General features: G+C 50.4%; 7 protein-coding genes across 7 annotated transcripts; 1 reads left to right on the plus strand and 6 right to left on the minus strand.

Moving 5' to 3' along the window:
• Positions 1-2,706: 2,706 nt before the first annotated feature.
• N7473_001281 (RNA polymerase II accessory factor CDC73 family protein) lies at positions 2,707-4,202 on the minus strand (the record flags this gene model as incomplete). The annotated part of the gene is made up of 2 exons (XM_057147221.1): positions 2,707-3,438; positions 3,519-4,202. The coding sequence occupies 2 exons, from the start codon at positions 4,200-4,202 to the stop codon at positions 2,707-2,709; spliced, it is 1,416 nt and encodes a 471-aa protein (XP_057015107.1).
• A 312-nt stretch (positions 4,203-4,514) lies between these two features.
• On the minus strand, positions 4,515-6,120 carry N7473_001282 (putative MFS monocarboxylate transporter; the record flags this gene model as incomplete). Its single annotated transcript, XM_057147222.1, has 4 exons — positions 4,515-5,264; positions 5,376-5,738; positions 5,790-5,898; positions 5,948-6,120. The coding sequence occupies 4 exons, from the start codon at positions 6,118-6,120 to the stop codon at positions 4,515-4,517; spliced, it is 1,395 nt and encodes a 464-aa protein (XP_057015108.1).
• An 886-nt stretch (positions 6,121-7,006) lies between these two features.
• Positions 7,007-9,829, minus strand: N7473_001283 (putative PHD finger and SET domain protein; the record flags this gene model as incomplete). The annotated part of the gene is made up of 1 exon (XM_057147223.1): positions 7,007-9,829. One exon carries the CDS (start codon positions 9,827-9,829, stop codon positions 7,007-7,009), a length of 2,823 nt encoding a protein of 940 aa, XP_057015109.1.
• Positions 9,830-12,884: 3,055 nt separating this feature from the next.
• On the minus strand, positions 12,885-14,421 carry N7473_001284 (putative proline permease; the record flags this gene model as incomplete). Its single annotated transcript, XM_057147224.1, has 2 exons — positions 12,885-14,242; positions 14,298-14,421. The coding sequence occupies 2 exons, from the start codon at positions 14,419-14,421 to the stop codon at positions 12,885-12,887; spliced, it is 1,482 nt and encodes a 493-aa protein (XP_057015110.1).
• A 434-nt stretch (positions 14,422-14,855) lies between these two features.
• Positions 14,856-16,123, minus strand: N7473_001285 (putative nuclear pore protein (SEH1); the record flags this gene model as incomplete). Its single annotated transcript, XM_057147225.1, has 3 exons — positions 14,856-14,962; positions 15,020-15,860; positions 15,914-16,123. 3 exons carry the CDS (start codon positions 16,121-16,123, stop codon positions 14,856-14,858), a joined length of 1,158 nt encoding a protein of 385 aa, XP_057015111.1.
• A 353-nt stretch (positions 16,124-16,476) lies between these two features.
• On the plus strand, positions 16,477-17,998 carry N7473_001286 (UDP-N-acetylglucosamine--dolichyl-phosphate N-acetylglucosaminephosphotransferase; the record flags this gene model as incomplete). Its single annotated transcript, XM_057147226.1, has 3 exons — positions 16,477-16,715; positions 16,779-16,959; positions 17,018-17,998. 3 exons carry the CDS (start codon positions 16,477-16,479, stop codon positions 17,996-17,998), a joined length of 1,401 nt encoding a protein of 466 aa, XP_057015112.1.
• A 242-nt stretch (positions 17,999-18,240) lies between these two features.
• Positions 18,241-19,861, minus strand: N7473_001287 (uncharacterized protein; the record flags this gene model as incomplete). The annotated part of the gene is made up of 5 exons (XM_057147227.1): positions 18,241-18,417; positions 18,481-18,577; positions 18,637-19,548; positions 19,603-19,732; positions 19,783-19,861. The coding sequence occupies 5 exons, from the start codon at positions 19,859-19,861 to the stop codon at positions 18,241-18,243; spliced, it is 1,395 nt and encodes a 464-aa protein (XP_057015113.1).
• Positions 19,862-20,385: the final 524 nt, after the last annotated feature.

The following is a 20,385-nucleotide window of genomic DNA, read 5'->3' on the forward strand; positions in this document are numbered from 1 at the left end:
TTCCTTGTTCCTCAGTGAAACTATCCAATTTAATCGCTTCTATGCAAAATTGCTTGGAAATTGGGGACTGTGCTTGTAATTTTGCGTCAATTAGCTGAGTTTTTTTGACTTCATGTGTCAGGGATTGTGAAAAGTGAGAGTTGCATTACAAGTCTCTAAAATTGAGGTTCATTTCGGGCCATCAGAAATCATCCTCCGACCCAAAAGCGATGTGGGGCGAGCACCCATTTTGGTATGGCCTTAGCTAAGGCTGGGTGCTCAATAGATGGCCTCGGATGGTCTCTGAGCAATCAGGGATCATCCAGTCAGAGTCACTGAACGAGTCACTGAGCGATCACTGACTCTGAGCCTGGACTGAGTTTTACTCAGTGAGTCGGAGTCTGAGCGTCCTCATTAAAGCGGCGGCGGTCAAAGGGGGAACCACCACCCGTCATAGGAAATCCCCTATGTAATGCTCTTCATTGACGTACGATATTCTTCGAAATGGGATAGTGGTAGCAGCGGGCATGGTAAATGTAGAATTTGGTGTTTCAAAGATAACATGTGCTCCATGATGGTTGTTATAGATTCTCAGTTACAATTTACTCGTACCGGGATCTCCTAGTCCCTCGGGCAGGGTACTCTAACGTCTTTTTCACTCTAGGTATGTACTTAGAGTAACCTTGCTTCACCCCCGGAGAAATCACGGCGCAAGTCCTGGAGCTATAATTTCCGCCCGGTTTTTTGAAAATCCGCTAAGCCCGTCATAACAGTATTTTCTTACTTACACTAGATTGCACATCTTAGGGTCGGGCGTTTAAATCCCTCTTGGTGATTATACTTTTCTTCTAGTAGTAATTCGCGGGATCTCAGACAGGTGAATTCAGGGAGAGCGTTCTTCAACATTATACTACATCTCAGATACAGAACAATGCACTAAGTGGCATTTAACGAAGTTACTAAGCAGAAGGAAGAGAAGGAACAAGCGGTGAGATCTATTACAAGCCTAAGAGCTCTAAAATGTCCACTGTCTACCAAGCAATATAAACGGCCGTACATGTATCAAGATGATTAGATGGAATACGGAAAAATGGAATGGACTGTTGGAATGAACGTGTAATAATGACTAAGAGCACACTTCAAGCATTATATATACATAAGATAGGCATGTGATATATAACCTCTGAGATAAAAAGATATGCAAACACTAAGGGCAATTTGATGGAAGTTAATTACTCTTCTCGTTATGGCGAACATGACATACTAGACCATCGTAAAAGATCACGTGATGATACAGGATGAAGTTCGGGTCAAAAGGGGTTAAACCGTATCTGGAATATGCAACATGGAACTCCGCCCACGTACAACAAACTTCTTTTAAGGCTGATAGTGGAATAACCCTTTAAATCGAGATCAAACATGGATTTTTAGAAAGAGAATAACCCTTTTAAAAATACTCCCGCTTTTTTGAACGAAAATGCGACGAGAGTGCGACGAAAATGGCTAAAATATCAAAAAACTAGGAAAAAATGAGATAAACTCAAACAAAAAGTTGAGCACCGAGGGCGATTTGAACGCCCGACCCTAGGATCTGCAATCCCATACTCTAACCCCTGAGCTACCGGTGCTTGTTGATGGAGGAAGCAGAAAAATAAATTATAGTGCAAACCAGAATGGATTTGATATCAAAATGGCCAAGTTATGATATTTTGAGGTTTATGTATGATATGACCCCCCAATGGCAGAATTTCGGCGTTATGGCATGTGCAGCATAGAATAAAGCTTAATTTGCATAAATAAACGGTAAAAAATAGATACAAACATATAGTGTAGGCTGAAAAAGGTTGATATCAACTTGAGAATTGAGTCGATTTGGTTAGATTTTATTCACATATTGATTACTAATAAAGCTATTTTTCAATATTCTGATAGATTCAAATTAAAATAGGATTTATTTTACATTGATTCAGAGCAGACAAGAGACCAAGAGCTCTTGTGTTGTGCTTGGGATGTCCTTCGGGTTTCCACTGTATACTTGTCCGACCCCGGGAATCTACAGGACTGAAGAATTCACCAACGGCGAGTACGCCCATTACTTTCAATTGCTATATATTGAGTTACAAATATCTATTGGGTACTATCTGCAGATAAACTCTACCACGGGGTCTTAGACAGAGTTTTCAGCAAATACCTACGTTCCCCTAAATAATATTGGGAACTACGCATCATACAAATTCAATGAAAACCGGATCGGAGGAATGACTGGGTATTGACCGGAAGATCATCTTCAGCAACGTCCTGACTACCTAGGACATGGAAGCAGAGCGGCCCAATGTTAAGCTTGAATGGAAGTTCGAACCTCGTCCATAACGACACCGATTTCAAGCCTGAATTCTAAGTGCTACAGTCTTCAGCAGAGCAATATCAGAATAATTTATTTTCATTCGTCATTTGGAAGCTATTATCACAGAGCCGTCGAAAACCAGTTGAATGTATCAAGTTTTAATGTTAATTTAAACTCCCCATTGAAACGCCGGAACCTACGTGGACTCTGCATGCACATGCCATCAAACTTAAACCAGATTTCTGGGCCAGGTGGAAGTTGGAGACAAAAGGGAAGGCGCGTGGCGCGAGACGGGGAAAAGAGTAAGAAGGGGAAGCTGCATGCCCAGAATATTAAAAACACGGGAAGAAAGTATGCGAAACAGAGGTAAGGGGAAAGATTCTCTATTTTGATCCCCATCCTCGGAGTCTCATGCCTTCCTCGATCGCGGTCCAAATTCCCTCGACAACTTCCCGATCCCGCCAGCGGCCACCACCGTTGATACCACCTTTCTCATCCCATCGTTCAACAGCAAAGGAATTTACTCCACGACCCCAGCCCTTAACTGTAGATGGGACATCCTCGCCACGCCAGCCAACATAGATACCGGTAGCATGCTTGAAGAGTTCTGGTGGTGAAGACCACTTGTACGACTTAAACTGCCAGGTTTGTCCGGTAGTAAAGACAGCCACGAGACGTGACCAGTACTCCGGCTTGAAGTTGGTTGTGCCGTCAACGAGAATGAATTTGGTAGGCTTGGGGCCGCGGCCGCCGGCGGCCGAGCCGATGGCATTGGCGGAAGGATTGGAGGGGTCGTTCTTAAGACGCAGCGGCCGCTTGAGTTCCATGAAGTTGGCCTCGGTGGACATGCTCAAGGTTGGGTGATCTGGAGGCACGAAGACACCGTCTTGTAGGAAGGACTTGATGTTCGACATGCGGATGAGAGAGGAGGCGGAGGGCGAGAGGAGAATGATGGGATCGGGGCGAGAGCTGGATTTGCGGGATGGCATGGGCAGGCCGGCAGAGGGTGCGGGGACCATTGATGAGGGCTTGACGCCGGGTTTCGCGGGCTGACCGGCACGGTCACGGCTGCGGTCGAAAAAGATGGCAGCACTTTTACGGACGTGGGAGAAGTCCTGGAGAGGAAAGGGAGGGTTAGTTTCTGTGGGCCGATCACGCAGTATGTCCATCTGCTCTGATAGCACAATCAACTTACTGTTGGCTTGATTCCTCGAAGCAATGTATTACGGTCCCCCGTCTTGCGCTCCCCATTGTAGATCTCCTGCAGGCGAGGATCAATCTGTTTCTGTGGGCGACCTGCCTGGCCAGGTGCTCCAGCAGCTCCGCTGGGCACTGTCGAAATGCCTCCAACGGCCCCAGAGGCTACACCGGCGGCAGCCTCTGCCTGGGCCTGGCCTGCAGCTACAGCAGCGGCCTCGGCAGCGGCAGCTGCACCCTCGAGAGGCTTGATGTGCTCGCTTTCGTCGGAAGCACCCTCCAGCCAGGTGATAAGGTCGAGACGCTCGACGAAAACGAGGTTCTGAACCACTTCTTCCTTGCCCCCTTCTTGCGGCTCCTTCTGCTTGAGCGCCTCGTTCAGCTCTTGCGCAGAGGCAATGTACTCTGGAATCGCGACATCCTTCTTCTGCCACGCGAAGAAGATACTGCGGAGATCGACGGCGGTTTCTGTGGTGTTCGAGACAAAGCGCGTGGGCTCAGTCAAAGGAAATGTGTGAGGAGATGGTTGGGAGAAGAAGAGGTGTGAGGCCTGGGCGAGGTTGTCTGTCGCATGCTGGTCTGACAGCTCGGAGGAGGTCGTCGGCGTTGGGAGGCTACCTGCAGCAATCGCGCGCCGAAGCGACAGGAGAGGGTCTTGAACAGCCGAATCAGTCGTCGCCATGGTTGTAATTGAGGGTCACAGCGACTTGAAATGAAGCTACAACGGCGGTGGAGTGTGGACCGGAGGTTGCGCCTGGAAAGTGTTCTGGTGGAATGACAGGCGTTGAAGCTCGCGATGCACGTGACTAGAGATTAAGGAACGGGTCGACCTGGACCTTACTGCTTTGCATGTTTGATTTTCATACTCGATAAGTAATCATGTTTGCTCTTCATGGATTTATCATTTCAAAAATTGAATCTAGTTCTCAAACCGATTCCACTGGAATGAAATCAACCCAATCTCCGCCCCTGCACTTGAAAAATCAACCTGCTCTCAGCGACTGGCGCAGCGAACCCCAGAACTAATATACCGCCACATCCAGCTCCATGCCCCAAAAATCGCTGTAATGCCAGTAAAAAGAATCAAACTCCCATACTGAGTCCCAAAGCCAGTTCCAGCATTACCTTGCGGACCACTCAGCGATCCCTGCCTGATCAGCGCCGTGCTCAACGGACCACTGATAACATTACCAATCCCTCGCCCTCCAGCAAGCAGGCCAAAGACCAAACCCGTCTCCAAAGACGCAGAAGAATCACGCTTAATCTGCTTAATGACACCTGACCAGGTAGAACTAAACCCACCCGCGAAGAAGCCATAAAAGATGGAGAATAGAGTGAGCAGAGCAATTGCCGTCTGAGACGATTCGGATTCCGGAGATGATGCCATGCCCCAGAGAAGGAATACAGATAGCGCTGAGCCTACCGAGGAGAAAAGGAGGATGTTTGAGACTGCGAAACGATCGCACAGCATTCCCACGCAGATTCCTCCCACGATAGAAGTCGCGTTGAAGAGCGAGACTAGCACTGTGCCCATTGTCCCGGATAAACCGACTGTTGTGGTCGAATAGGATGGTAGATAGGTGGAGGGTAAGAAGTATCCGAAGCTTTGGATTATGTTGCCTATCTGGAGCATCCAGAACGTGGCTAATCTCAGGAAACTGAGGTCCAGACGTCGGGCTGACGCAGAGGGTGAGACGGGTATTCGAGGCTTCATGAACGGTAGGGAGAGTAGGGTAGTGAGTAGCTGTTTAATGTTAGATATGGACGCACAAGGGATCGTTCGAGCCCTTTGCCTGCATAATCTCATGTGCATTGGGGACAAAAAAAAAGGCAACAATGGGCTTGTGCATCATACCGTGGTGACAGTCCAAGCCCTGAAAGTTGTACTAGAACCGAACTTATCCAAACAAGCACTCGCCACGAAGGGCAATGCCACACCAGTTATGCTCTTAGCCGCCCACATAATTCCAAGGGCAAGTCCCTTCTTCTGTATGAACCATTGGTCCATATACAGAGACGATGGACTGAACATGAGCGCATTACCGATAGCACAAATGATACCCTGGGTCGCAATGAGGTGCCATACTTGCTGCGAGAAAGACGACAAAAGAGAACCGATTATGGTAATGGCTAGACCCGTTGGAATGCACCAAATTTGAAGGCGTGGATATCGTGTCAACAGGGTGAAGGTCACAGGTGATAAGAGGTATAGAAGACCCTGGAGGATTCAGTTAGATCGTATTCCCCAGTGTAATGGCTTTCCGCATACTGTTGATGTAGTTCCCACGGTAGCCAGGTCCCCTTTATCGCCTCGCAAAACATCATGCGTGCTGTAGTACTCTTGGAAAATACCAAAGACGCTCGAGAATCCTAGTCTCCTAAATTAGATATTGTCATAGGTACTCGTGCCATTCGCACTTAGTGCACACCCCAAACTGGTAACTGAATAAGACAGCATGACGCGAGTAATAGCCACGCAGCTTTCCCCCATCTGCGGGGGGTAGCGAGGGCTGCTCGATCTCCAATGGAGTCACGTCATCGGAGGAGCGATGAGAGGGTATCTCGCTCAGGGAGATGGTCTCGTGGTTGGCAGAGCTCATGTTTCTCAGAATTTCATGTATCTGTGTAACGGATGGTGAATGTTTGAAGCAGAATATGAGATGATGTTGTGTGAGGAGTTTCCGTCTCAGGTTGATTATTGACTCATCGGAGCCTTGTCGGGGCCGTAGATGCGTCCGGAAGTACTCCGTGTTTCTCTTTCTACCCAATGACGACATGGATGCTGCAACGAGAGGCAAATGTATACCCAAACGGTGGGAATCCAGTCGAAGGTGTTGAACTTTGAATTTCATAACACGATTATCATCCCTTCCTTACTACCTTACTATCTTACAAGCAATGGAAACGGATACAAGGTAAGAATAAAATTGTTCATACAAGCAAGCCAGTCCTGTTTCTGGCATTGGATATCGATCCGTAAAGGAGAGAAAAAGAAAGTCCGGTAGATCATGTCATAGACAATGAGATGGTTGGTAGATCTCAAAGGCTCGAGTATGCTTCCGGCACCCAGCCAAAGCTGGCCATTCCTTGGACGGAAGAGAAGAAAGAAACAAACAGGAAAGAAGAAGCATAATAGCCCAAAGACACGGACCATCCCAAACCGAACCCGACCGAACCGAACCCTGGTATTTCCGTAAACCGACCGTGAATGGTCGCGCCATGTACGCCTTTCAAGTAAACAAAAACAAAGACAAAGTCAAAAGACGTCACACAAAGCATAGAGCCAAAACCTAATAAAACGCCATTGGTTCGCACCTCAAGGGGTGCAATCCAAGTCACACGAAAGAACATTTTTGAGTCGTTAGAAACGTAAATCCCTTGCGAAAAGAGAGGTTTCGTCAACCGTCAACAACCACAAGTCAAACCAGGCCACAAGTATTACTGTCAAATAGCAAAAGGAAGAAAAAAGGGGGTATTGAAGACAGATCACGAAGAAATGGAAGGAATGCGTGGCTGGATTGATTCTGGCGCGTCTTTCATCGCTACATCAGGCGACCCAAGAGACTCTGACTTGCCATCCGGAGACGGTTTAGTTGGAGTCTGGGCCCCATCTGCGCTGGTTGTGGGCCCTGAGCCTGGAATCGATGGTGATTTCAGAGTGGAGGGTACGGCGTTGGCTTGGACCGAGCTTTGGGTCTTCTCAGATGTTGGAGTTGCCATGGTACCTCGTCGAATCAGATAATCACCAAGACTGAGTTTCTTCTTGGCTGGGGTCGGAGTCGGTGCAATTGCACTAGGTGGAGGAACAGTAGCGTGGGGAGATGTGTCGACGGTGATGGGAGAGGCGAGGCTGGCAGCAGACATCGAGCCAGGGCTCCCAGTGGCGGAGACGTTGGGGATGCTTGGTGGAGGCATGGAGACGCGGAGGTTGGCGCGCTCTGGAGTAGTGACACCGGGGAGTCGGGTGTTGTGTGCAGCAGTAGATGGCCATGGAGGTGGAATCACTGGCTTGCTAGCGTCTGTCTGAACACTGTCGGAGTAAAAGGGACGGGTCACATCCTGCATCTCAACATCTGCCTGATGAGGCAACTCGGGAGGAATACCATCAGACATGATGACATCAGACTTCTCCTGCTTCGTTATGGGAGAGTTGATGAGAGCTGGGGATGAGGATCCAGCAGTGACGGCGGAATCCGAGCCAGCCGAAGATAGCTGTTGACGTGCAAGCTCCTGAGCTCGAAGACGATCTGCTTTGAACCGCTGGAGGATTCGGACAGTTCTTGGGACAAAAGCAGGACGAGGTTGAGGAAGCGCTTCGCGGGCTGCTTGATACTCCACTTCATCCATGTCACACTGGATAGCCGAGTCAACGTAAGTAGGACGGCTGAGAGGAGAGTGGGCAAAGGGAGTGTTAGACCCAGAGGTCTTGCGAGGCGATCCCTGACGACCGGCGGCAACAAAACCAGGAGACATCGCGGTGGTGGGTGAGCGAGAGCGACCAACGGTGTCGAGATGCAGCGATTTTGTTGAGCCGCGGTGAGTCGCAAAAGACCCCGCTTGCGTGGCAGTCGAAACCGCCGCAGGTGATTGAGCTAGTGGCCCACTTACCCGCTTCTTCTTTCGCTGAGTCGTTGGACGATGGTCTTGTTGTTCCAGTTGCTGGAACTGCTTCTCGGCGTCTGCAATTTTTCGCTTCTCACGGGTAGAAAGTTCCGAGAGACCAGCCGTCGTAGGGCTGAGATCGCGGCTACGAGGTTGACCACGCACTGAGCCAGAAGTAGAACGACTGTCGACCGCTACATCATCCTCTTCTGGATGTTTGGTAGTCTCACTTCCTGCGCGACTAGTGGACCCACGCCCCGTGTCAAGTGGGGAGGCAACCGACTTTGATTTCGCCTTTTTGCGTTTGCCGTTTGTTTGTTTAGAGGACTCGAGCAACTTTGGGTTTCGTCGCCGGTCCAAGCTGGCAAGGAGGCAATTTGGCTGATCGCACGCGCACCCGCCAAAATTCGCGAGGGTATTGCTGATACAGATAGCCGGGGCTTCCGTCGCACTATCCTCTTGCTTGACCAGGCCATTTGCGGACCCGAAGAACTGAGAATCCAGATACCACATGATCGTGATTTCGGAATTCGCAGGAATGTCCTCCTTTGCAACAAAGCAAAAGTGATATTCCACATCGTTGGTGATGAAGATCTTCATGGTCACGTTGGGGCGGCATGACCGGCGGGTGTAACGAAGAATACTGCCTTCATGGCGGCTGTCGATGTAAAGAGGCAAGTGGGAGCTGAAGAAAACGAAGGGCTCGGGGTGACGGAGCTCGGGCCAACGGTTATTGGGATCCAGACAATAGTCGTCAAAAATGCCGACTTTGCCTGTGATTTCGCCAACGACATGGTCTTTTTGCACCGCATCCCGAGTTTTGACGACTTTCCAGGTTGGGTGTCTGCCGCCAATGTCAACCGTTGCATCAGTGATGGTATCGGTTGTTAACGTGGGCCAGCGAGATTTATCGAGGGCGGCATCGGACCGGTTGAAAGTATTCTCAGCACCTCCATTAGTCACCCGAGACAGGGCCTCCGGATCCTTGACCCATGACGCGGTATCACTCAGGAGGTTCACATTGTGGAAGAGGTTGCTGTCCATGTCGACACGTTCATCATCATGGTCATAGAGACGGAGGAATTCGTTGGAGTACAGGGGAATAGAAGGAGCGGGAGGTTTGGTAGGACTGGGGGCGACAGAGGTCGACGAACGGCGTTTTCGGCTCTCGGCGGGAAGGACCGGTGTACCCGCGAGGGCACTGATCGATGCAGAGGATCGGTGACCAGTTTTGGTCTTTTTGGCTGGGGGTTGATCGCGAGCCCCCGACTCGCTTCGCTGATGTCCAAAACCATTCACGTCGCCATCCCGGACCTTTTTCTTCTGGGATTTTGTACCAGATCGCTTCTTCCGGTCACCGTCCTCACTCTGCTCTCGGATCCGCCGATGGCGCTGACGCTCAGCAGCGCGCCGGGCATCCAACTGGCGAGGCTCGCAGTCGACGCAGTTGTGCACATCCGGTACCCGCTTGTCCGGGTAATAGCAGATGATGTGCTGCCACGTCTCACACCCCTCGCAGAAAACCGTGCTGCCATCATCCTCATCAAATAAACAGATGCATTTGATGGTGTACGGTTCTTCTTCGTCGGGCGCGACCGAGTCAGAGATTGCCCCGTTGGCGATGGGGGATCCCAGAGAAGCAGGGACGGAGACCGGATACGGATCCGTGGTGGCGTGCGTGATGGCGAGGGAGGAGGTATCTGTCATAGTCCGACAGATTACCCCCCCTCAGATCACGACAAACTGAGATATGCTGAGAAACGATGGCGTGGCCGACCCGTTACTGTGCAACGAGCATGTCCACGATCGCTTCAAGGGAGAGAGTGGCGTCAGTCTTGAAGAATCCCTTTGCCAATACGAGACGCGTTTGGCCTGTGGGGACAGCCAGTCAGGCGACAGCGTCAGAGCGTAGAGTCTTGAGAAAACACCACAGTCAATGCCGCAGCCGACCTTCTTCACAGGGTAATCGAGCGGATTATGATGGCGTTCAGACTGCTACGGATGGCTCTCTGGTGGGAAAGAAAACCTTGGCCGAATGCGCCTGTCCGGTGTGCTGAAGGGTGGAGCGATGAGGAATGGAGGAATCGACGCGAGAAAAGTGGCAGGTAGGAATAAGAATCGAGGCGATTCGAGATAAGGTGATCAGCGAGACAGGATTTGCGCAGGAGGAATCGTGTTGAGTTGTTCGTCCAAGAAGAGGGTCAGTCGAGAGAGAGCGAGAAGGGAGGACGACGGGATCGCAAGGACGAGGAGGAGAAAAGAAGGCGAAGAGTCGAGACGGTTGGATCGAGAAGAGTTGAGCCTGAAACAAACGAAATGGGGAAGGGGTGAAGGAGAATCGGAGGGTAGAGAAGGGACGCGCAGACAAGAAAAGGAGAGGGAAAAGAGGGTGATTCGAGAAGTGGTCGAAGGAGGAGGCTACGGAGGGCCTTAGGCAGAGAAAGCCCGAGTGCAGGGAGCGAAAGGGGAATAGCGCGGATTGGAGCAGTCGCGCCCTCAGCGAAGAAGAAAACCGGACTGCGAGGGAAGACAGCGGCTGGGGGGGGAACATGGGAGGGGGACTCGACCCGAAAACGATTAGCGGGCCAAACCTGGCGGTATTATTGGCATTCTGGCGTTAGGCATTGCGACGGGAGAGCCAGAGCCCGGAGGGAGAGGTTAGTCAGGTTAGTCAGGCTGTGGTATTGCTGGTATGGTTATGCTCGATACCAAGAATTGGTGTCATTCTGTAATCAATAGGGCCACACAGGGCGAGAACAGCAACTGCTGTTCTGGGGACACGCTAAGCGGAACTCGGACTAGCGCCGGGAAGACCTAATCCGGTGGAGAGAAAGTCACGAGTCACGGAAATGTGGACAAGGACAAGCTGGTGCTGCTGTAGAGTGCAGGGCAGGTGGGGGGTTCAGCGGAGGGTTAGTGGTTAGCATCTAGAAAATGGTAGTATCGTGTTAGTCAGTGCAAAGACCAAAGCCCCTCCTGAGTTAGTTCGTAGAAGTAAGTAGAAGGCCCTATCATTGTGACCCGACCGGCAGGTTCAGCCGTAAGCACATCCAGGATGGCATGCAGCCCAGTCATGACGGGAGACACCCGTTTCATAAGGCTGCAACCCGATCGAGTGCCAGTTATTGAGCATTATGATTCAAGGGTTTTGGCAGGCTTGGGTGGCCAGGCTTGATTCTCCAAGGAGAGATTAGCTTGCTCCGAAGAAAAGAAATGAAAAGACAAGAGGGGCATAGAACAAAGAAAGAACAAGAAGTATGCAAAAAGACCGTGAAAGGACTTGTGAGCCAAGCAAGGGCGAGGGAGAGAAAGTCCAGGAGTAAAACCCAGCAATGCCAGACTCGGCAAGCGTGAGATTCACGAGAAGGGCCAGGGAACTCTTTCCAAGTAAAGAGATATATAAACAGGAGACTGTTTTATGGGAGTTGGCCCAAAAGTCAGTTTGGAATGGAAAGTGTAGTATACAAGCAGCATGGAACGTGGGTAAATGGGGAGAATTGCATCCATGGGAGGAGAGAGATCGGCCGGGAGACGGAAGGGTAAGAATGGGGCAGGGGAGGCGTAGTGCAGAAGTCGGGAGAAAGAGAGAGGGGAAGAAGGGGGTGGAGGAGAACAGAAAAGGGTAGCAAAGCCAGTCGGAGTAGTAGACCTGAGGCACTGAGGCCTATCAGTCAGTCATCTGGCCCAGAGTTCTTTTTGATCTTCTTGGTCGCTGATCTCCGAGGGAGAAATCCCAAAGAAGAAAAAGAAAAGAGGGTCACAATATGAACAGTGCAACTGTGCGGAGAACCAGAATAATAGTTTCCATCTGAAGCTGCCCAAGATGAAGTGGTAGAAGTAGAGGTGGAAAGGGTGCCCGAAAGTGGTGGAAAAGAGAAGACACTCACCGTAGTAAAAAGGGGCCGGCTACCCAGCAGGCTTCCGATACTATTTTCCAATCCAGTGATTTGGTGGCCTTTTTTTGCCACTATAGAGGGACCGAAGCGCAAGGAACAGGAGCAAATCAAACCGTTAGTCGATCATCCGAGGACTGTTAAATTAAGGCGAAAAAGCGTATTGAAACCCGCCCGGTAAGGTCCACTCAATGGACCCGCGCCGTATAGTATGGGAGTGGTGCTTGACCCATGCACCAGGGTGGTGAGGACAGTGCCGTGGTCCACAGCCTGTGGATAGATGGTCATGGCTTGACAGGCAGATGCTGGATATCATGGCAGTGTCAATGTTCAAACCTGAATTAGAAAGGTAGGTTGGTTGTTCCAGAGTCCCGGGGCATGTGGGGGTTCAGGGCTAAAGCCCCGGCGATACTTACACGCAACAGCAGCACGAGCCACCCAAGTCTGGGTAACGGTCAGAAAATGCTCACTGCTGTTCATTAAGTTTCAATCAGTAGGAAGGATGGTTGAGCGAAGAACCCATCATGGTCAATGAGGTGGAAAAGGGAAGTGGATTGGAGGGAAAGAGGAAGAGAAGAGAAAAGAAGTTGAATCACGTTGCCAGGGTCGCTGGGATTGGTAAGTAGAGAGCGATGACAAACGAGTAGCTAGCAACAACCCTGATGACTCGTGATATTCAGACGGCGGGCAACACTACTGATACAACAGAAACCAACCCATTAATAATACATGTTCACGGCCATCAAGGTACACGAATCCGCCACAACTCCCAATATACGTGATGTTTCTCTACGTACGCCGCGGTCTCCTCGATCAGGCTTGAAATCGAACTTTAACGCCTCCATTGCCATCTACCATACGTGATTCACCTAGACGATTCCAGGTGAAGCCACTTGGGAAGACCCTCCTTGCTGCGGTTCGGAGACTTGGAAGACAGTTTTACGCCGGAGCTCGTGGCCGCCGTGCACTCCCGGGTCACTATGGGATGTCCGGTAAGGCACCATCGTTCGAAACCGATGCCCGAAATACAAGATTGCGAAGATAGGGACGCTGCAATAGGCAGCGAGAATTCTTGCGATTTGGGGACCGGGACGAGGACCTCCTATCCCTCCCGCCAAGCCATTGGACATGAGCAAGATCACGCTCATCAAAGCCCCGAAATATGTCCCAAACGGCTGAATGGCAAATTGATAAGAGTTGGTATTGTGACGGAGTCCCGAACTTTGTCGATGATATCGAAATATCACACACGATACCAACCAGGACAGGTAGCCGGAGCTGTTCACGAAGAGCAGGAAGTAGGTGGTCGTGATGGAGCTCGAAATTCTCACGGAGATGAATGCTAACAGGGCGAAAAGTCCCGTGGCACTGACAGCGACATAGGGAACGCCCCATCGGTTGCGCACTTTGAGAACCCGATAAACATGCCCAAGCTCAGACATTGCACATAGTGCTCGTGAAGCGAGGAATAAGAACGATCGAGCCGAAGCAACAGACGAAACCAGAATGGCCAGCGTTGCGGTGACGGGGACAATGCGGATACGCGCGGTGTTCATCCCAATGATAAAGGGCGAAAGACCAGCTCCAGCTCCATTGTTTGTCAGCAACGGATCATTGTATGGGGCCATGATTCCCATCGCCAGGGAGCTCAGGATATACGGGAACGTAGTTGTGGCCACATCGAATGCAACCTTGCTGGGGAAATTGGCTTGGACGGTCGGGTCTAGCACCTCGCCAATCTCGGTGTGAACCAACTCAACCGTCTCAGCTCGGTGGACAATGATTTCGGGGGCGAACGTGAAAGCGATAGAGCTGTGCAAGACACACTGGAGCAAGCCCCAGAATCTTCCCAGAGACCCGGGGAATAAGTATTCATGCATGGCCCCAGGTTTTCTCCAGTATTCAAACCCCCAATTGGCATGTCCCGACGCGCCTCCAAAGCCAATCGAAAGCGACAAGGCGAGGAGACACGCAATCGTGCCGATTTTGACTCTAGTGAAGAGCCGCTCCGAGGCTCGAAAGTGTCTCTCGGGCGTGAAGTTGGATCCCACAACGATAGTCATGATGAGCAGCGTTCGCAATGCAATGGTTGAGCCGGGATTCCACAAGCCGAGATTCACCATCGCAGTTGTAATCTCGTAGGGGACGAACATCGCTAACGTGTACCAGCGTAGGATTCCAGCGGCAAAACCCATACTGTCTGTCATGTATCGGAAGCCATTCGTGACTAATGTACCGTGTCGAGCTGGGGCATGAGTGGCGACTTCGGCGACAGTCGTGACCATGAAGTAGGTCAAGGAGCGATAAGAATGTGTAGGACATGAGTAGCGATGCTGGGCCACCAATGGCCAGCGCCTGCCCGGCGCCGACGAACAGACCGGTGCCAAGAGTAGGCCCCAATGCCATGGCGGATTCGTAGTAAATACACCGACAATGCGATCAAAAGGATGGAGACATCGACATAGGATAAGGATGACCTTAGAAATACAAGATTCTTGATCCTAGTTATACTGGTCGGGCCCACTAGGCGCAGGTTGCATCAGATTCGCTCCTGCTTTTGATGCGTGGCCATCCCGCAACTGGAGAAATTACCAAAAGGACGCTATACGATAATCTCAAAAGTACAAGGTTCAGATAAGCATTAGGGTATCATTTGCCTCATATTTGAGGCCCGGAAAAATGTAATAATAATAATATCGAACTCGCTACCCACCCGATGCACCATGGTTTTGTTCCCGGCGCCAGTACTCATACATCATCGCTGGCGGTGTCTCGCCGGAGCTTCCTGCAGCGTTCAAACCTTTACCCGTCAAGGTCAAGGTTTCCACCCGAATCAAAGATCACTGAGCTGCCATGTCAGTTTCAGCAAACTCAAGCCACTCCCCAGACAACGACTTCTTCCAGAACCGAACAACGCCATCATCCCCGGAGGACATCAAGGAATCACCTGTAGATAAACCCATGAGCAATGGATTGATTATTGAAGGACAATTTCACCACTTACCAGCAAAGGAGAAGTCCACCTGCCAGATATCAAGGTGCTTGCTATCAAGGGATGCCACATGTTTGAACGAATGGCGGAACTGAGAATCTCCAGTAGCCTGGCGACTAGAGGCCGAAGAAGGTGTGCGATTGGCCAAGGCGGTCCCGATGCCAGACTGGGACGTGGTTCGGGTAGAGGATGATTGCTGCTGGCGCCGTTCAGCCTTCCGAGAATTTGCCGTTTGCGATCCTTGATTGGCAGCAATTGTGTAAACTTCAAAGATATGAATCATTCCGTCCTTGCCTCCGCTTGCGATGAGATCGTAGCCCCGGACTGAGCCACGTGCCCAAGAAATATCCCTGACGAGACCGCCAAGAGCATTCAACTCGATTGCATGGTAAAAGCGCCGGTTCGCGTCGGTACGGTAGATCTTGACTGTGTCCATGGCTGCTACCACGAGCGACAGACTCTTTCGATCCGATTCTGGGAGCACTGTGTGTGTAATATCAGTGGGATCCTGGTGGAACTGAACTTTGAAGCTGGTCTCCTCGCCACGTTCAGGTGCTGCGCAAACTCTAAACTGGTCGATAGTCTGCCAGTCTGCCAGGCTGTCTGGGCTGACAGGTTCCAAGACCATCAAGTAGCCATCGCGTGTGATCACAGCAAGCCATGATTCCAAGTCAATGTTGCGGAAGTCCAAGGAAACAAAGGGGTGTCGATGAGGTGCTGTCAAGCGAAAGATGGATTTGAACCGCCGGCCCGTTTCAGGAGCTTGGGTCACATCTTCTTGCCAGATCTTCAGTCGCATATCCTCTCCAATGCTGGCAAGATGCTGGCCTGTGAAAGGACCGTTCCATGCAACCTAGAGCTGTTTAGCACTTGATCGAGCTCGCAACGAACATGTGTGTTACTCACATCGCGAATTTCGGCATCATGCGCACGCCATGTATCGATGAGCTGCCACTGGCCATCCTTGAGGTCCCAGATTTTCATTCGGTGGTCCAAAGATGCCGTGACAAGCCGGTTCCCATAATAGTTGTACTTGGTCACAGCTACCAGATCCCGGTGACCGGCATCGAAGTCGGTAAACCCGCCAGCCATCTCTGGGCGCTCCACTGCCCCCATCGCGACCAGATATTCGCCTTGAATAGGAAAGGCCAGGAAGATCTGACTAGGAGCCAATGATGCGCTTCACTCACACGTATGCATGCTAGGACATGAAACAGAGGTGTCTCAGCGGCGTGCGTGCGCGGGTTTCCCTTCTTGGCAGGCGATCATCACGGGATCCGGCCTCACGGCACTCACCGCCCAAGGGCGGTGAGAGTACACGCGGCAGTTCTGATAAGCTTATCGGAGCTAATTTCGGATGAAGCCAGCTTGCGTCAGCTCTTTCTTTATAAGAATTATTATTTCTTTCTCGTCACTCTTTTCGCTGGAGTAGAATCTTGAGAACCCGGAACTGGGGCCATTTGCTCGTTATGCCAGTTCCAAGTACCCTCTCTCGATCGGAGACATGGCGTCTGTTGCTCCTCGTGGGGGCCGGTCTCGGCATCCTGGTTAACACGTTCCATGGCGATGGCGCACCGGTGATCGCCTCAATTGCTCTGTCTTTCATTGCTTTTGCAGTCGCTTACAGCATGATTCGATGGCTTGGACCTGTTTTTATCAAAGCAGGCCTCAGGGGAAAAGATATGGCCAAACCCAGAAAACCTGAAATGTAAGTTCAATTGCTCGATACTTGTTATCCGCTCATGAAATGAAGGCTCATGTTTGGATTCAGACCGGAAACAATGGGTGCAGTCTGTGCCGTGGTCTATCTACTTTCTCTCATCATTTTCATTCCCTTTGCCTTCTACAAGGATATTGTCGCAGCCACTTCTGGTGGAGGCAATCGTGACGTTGTTATCGAAGACCAACATATTGAGACTGGGCGGTTCCTCCATAGATTCCCCCATGGAAGAGTAAGTCTCCATCTGAAAGAATTCAATTTCCATGGAAAAGCTAACATTTTCGAATCAGCTCGCATCTTATCTCTCGGGTCTTTTGTCTTTGCAATGTATCATCATCCTTGGAATTGGGGACGACCTGCTCGATATTCGCTGGAGGCATAAGGTCCTTATTCCTGCATTTGCAGCCATCCCAATGCTGGTTGTTTACTTTGTTGACTTTGGCGTGACACACGTTGTTGTACCCGTCCCCCTGCAACGGTACCTTGGCGATTTTATTGACCTCGGATGGCTGTACTACATCTACATGGCAGCCGTCGCAATCTTCTGCCCTAATGCTATCAACATGCTGGCCGGTATCAACGGCATTGAAGTTGCCCAGTCGCTGGTCATTGCGGTCCTTTTGCTCCTGAATGATGCCATGTACCTCGCTCCCATAACCCCATATCCCCATCCGGCTACCGACTCTCACTTGTTTTCGATCTACTTCTTGCTGCCCTTCATTGGTGTTTCAACGGCTCTTTTGTGCCACAATTGGTATCCCTCCAAGGTATTTGTCGGTGATACCTATTGTTACCTCGCGGGCATGGTTTTTGCTGTTGTGGGCATTCTGGGACATTTCAGCAAAACGTTGCTGCTGCTATTCGTCCCTCAGATCTTCAACTTTCTCTATTCAACACCTCAGCTCTTCCATATCATTCCCTGCCCACGCCACCGGCTTCCCAAATTTAACGCATCGACTGGGCTACTTGACGCATCTGTCACAGAATGGACGATTCCACCTTCTCCATTGATTGCCATGGGTCTCGAAATACTGCACACACTTCGACTAGTGCGCGTTCAGAAAGATGAAAATGGCCAAATCGTCGAGTCCACGAATCTCACGATCTTGAACCTTTGGCTCGTATGGATGGGCCCAATGAGGGAAGATCGACTGGCATGGCACATGGTGGCGGTCCAGACTGCGTGTGGATTCCTTGGTCTCTTCGTCCGACACCGTCTCGCCTTGCTCGTGTTTAGTCAAGATAACCGGACATTCCAGTCCGCTGTATAGTTATATCGTCGATGAAAACCCTGTTCCAATTCACGCTTACGATTATCCTTGCCGTCCCGGGTTATTCGCCCCAAAGTTGCCTAAATTTTCGGATACGGGGGAAAGGAGATCAACAGAAATTGTGGTAAATTAGTCTTTTATTCTGATGGAGGACACCGAAACTGTCTATGCGCACTGTATGGAAACCGGAAAATCAAACGCTGAGAATCCCTTGCATCAGCCGTACGTTACGAGACTATTGCTCATTCATTATCAGATGACTCGCGCAACGCCCGGGTTTCTCTTTCCAACTTCTTGTCTCCAAAGAGCCCGATCTGACTGATGATGTACCAGGCAGAGGGAATGGCAACGGCCCACAAAGCGAAGTTCAGGTACACACTTCCAACTGCAGCCATAACCGCGATACTGCTCAGGCCATACTACAAATCAAAAGTCAATATTCACTGACGGAGAAGGAGAAAAGTACTGACGGATCAACTCACGCTGACACACTGGGCTGCCGACTCAGTTCCACGCAACAATCCAGCAATTCGAATGACTTCTTCCTGATCATCAGCCAGATTGCCGACCACGAAGTATCTGTCTCGGGGTTAACATCTTCTCTCAATGAGATCTCCAGGCACAAGCAAATCACTCACAGGTACATGTAATTGATCTGGAAACCGGCAACCCAGAATAGGAACAGAGCGAAGGCTCTTCCAAATCCTGGATCGGTCCAATCATACACAGGGTTTGTTTTGTGAAACTCGGTGGTCACCACACTGGCCCAAACCCAACACAGGCCTTGCCAACCTACAACAAAGAAGAAGGCATATCGGGATCGCTTCTTCAACGAGATAGACTTGTTGTCAAGGAATGCGCCAAGAAGATTGCCCATGATCAATGCAATGATGCCAGACAAGAATGAACCGAGGGCTCTTGAGCGCACGGAGAACCAGAGACCTTCATATGAAAACATCACTGCCTCGGAGTAAACCGCTTGACAGATGAATGGAACGATGCACAGGAACTTTTTGCTGATGAAAAGCTTCACCATTGTTTTCAGTTCGTAGCCAATGCTGTTTGTCACCTGCAGCTGAACTGGTACTCCATCCTTTCGCTGAACTTGAGAGGGTTTATTGAGGAGTAACCCAGCAAAGGGACCGAGTGCTTGGAGTGCAATGAAGATGAGGTAGACAGTGTAAGAGACACTGCCTTCCGTTGCCCGACGAGCATTGATACCCAGACTGATAGCGCCGCCCAGGATTTGTCCTCCGACACGGAAGCTGAGCCAGAATCCCAAGAAGCGTCCTTGATTGTATGGTTCGGGATAGGCGAGAGCGATCGCGGCTTCGGCCATCCAGAAAATGCCTGCTGAGCTACCACATAGGGCGGCACCGAGGAGCACCAGCCATTCGTCTCCGAATCGGTTGTTTGTATATAGGCCTGCCGCATATGGCGCGTAGCCCATCGTTCCCACAATGAAAGTCCACTTGATTCCAATGAATTTGACAATAACACTTCCGAAGAAGCAGGATACCACCATCAGGGCGAATGTTAGTGCATTTGCTCTATACATTTGTTAGTATATCGAAATCATTATAAGTCTAGTCATATAAACGTACGCATTGACAAGATAGGGCTTCTCCTCGCCTCCTCCACCCAGCGAATTCATTGCGCCCCAGATGCCCGGAGCCAGGAAATTGCAAAGTCCCAGGATGAGCGCATTGTAGAATGTCGACCGATACCATTTGACTGGAAAGGTCAGCTTTGCCTAATCAAATTCCTTCACGTTGGTCTCTCACCGTGGTGAATCGGTGTAGTTAAAGAGTCACTATTGACTTCCTCATCTTTAGGGGAAGCGCTCTTCTCAGAACTTGACATTGCTATGATTGGTCGTCCGCAAGATTGAGATGTTTCAAAATTTGACTTGATCGCATTGGAGAGAAGACGGACGAGTCATCGAGTTTTATGCAACCCGTCTCGATGGCAGATCTATACCTCACTGCCGGAGCTTCACTACAAGACTAAGACAATATGCCATTACGTGCTATGGCAACATCGGAACCTTAACAAATTCTAATATTTTTTGCCTGTCATTTTGTTAGCCCAGACTCCTATCTGGGAAAGAGTAGGCTCCCGAGCCGTAGTGGATGTTGTCGTTCTTAGCCAAGATTACGTGCTCGCAAGGATTACAGCAAGGCGACACATGCATATCGAATAACGGCCACGAGGCGTTTAGCCCAGAACCACAAGTATATCGACTACGATGAGCTTAAAGAAGCTATACTTTCCAGTCTAACTGTTTTTCGTTATCTCTCTCGGGCGAGAGACAAAGCCATGCTTCCGGACTTCCATTTCATTGCTAGGTTTACCGATCGCATCCTTCGGACCTTCTTCATATTTGC

The sequence above is a fragment of the Penicillium subrubescens genome (assembly GCF_028828155.1).
Source record: "Penicillium subrubescens strain IBT 31985 chromosome Unknown utg000001l_segment0_segment0, whole genome shotgun sequence".
Classification (NCBI taxonomy): domain Eukaryota; kingdom Fungi; phylum Ascomycota; class Eurotiomycetes; order Eurotiales; family Aspergillaceae; genus Penicillium; species Penicillium subrubescens.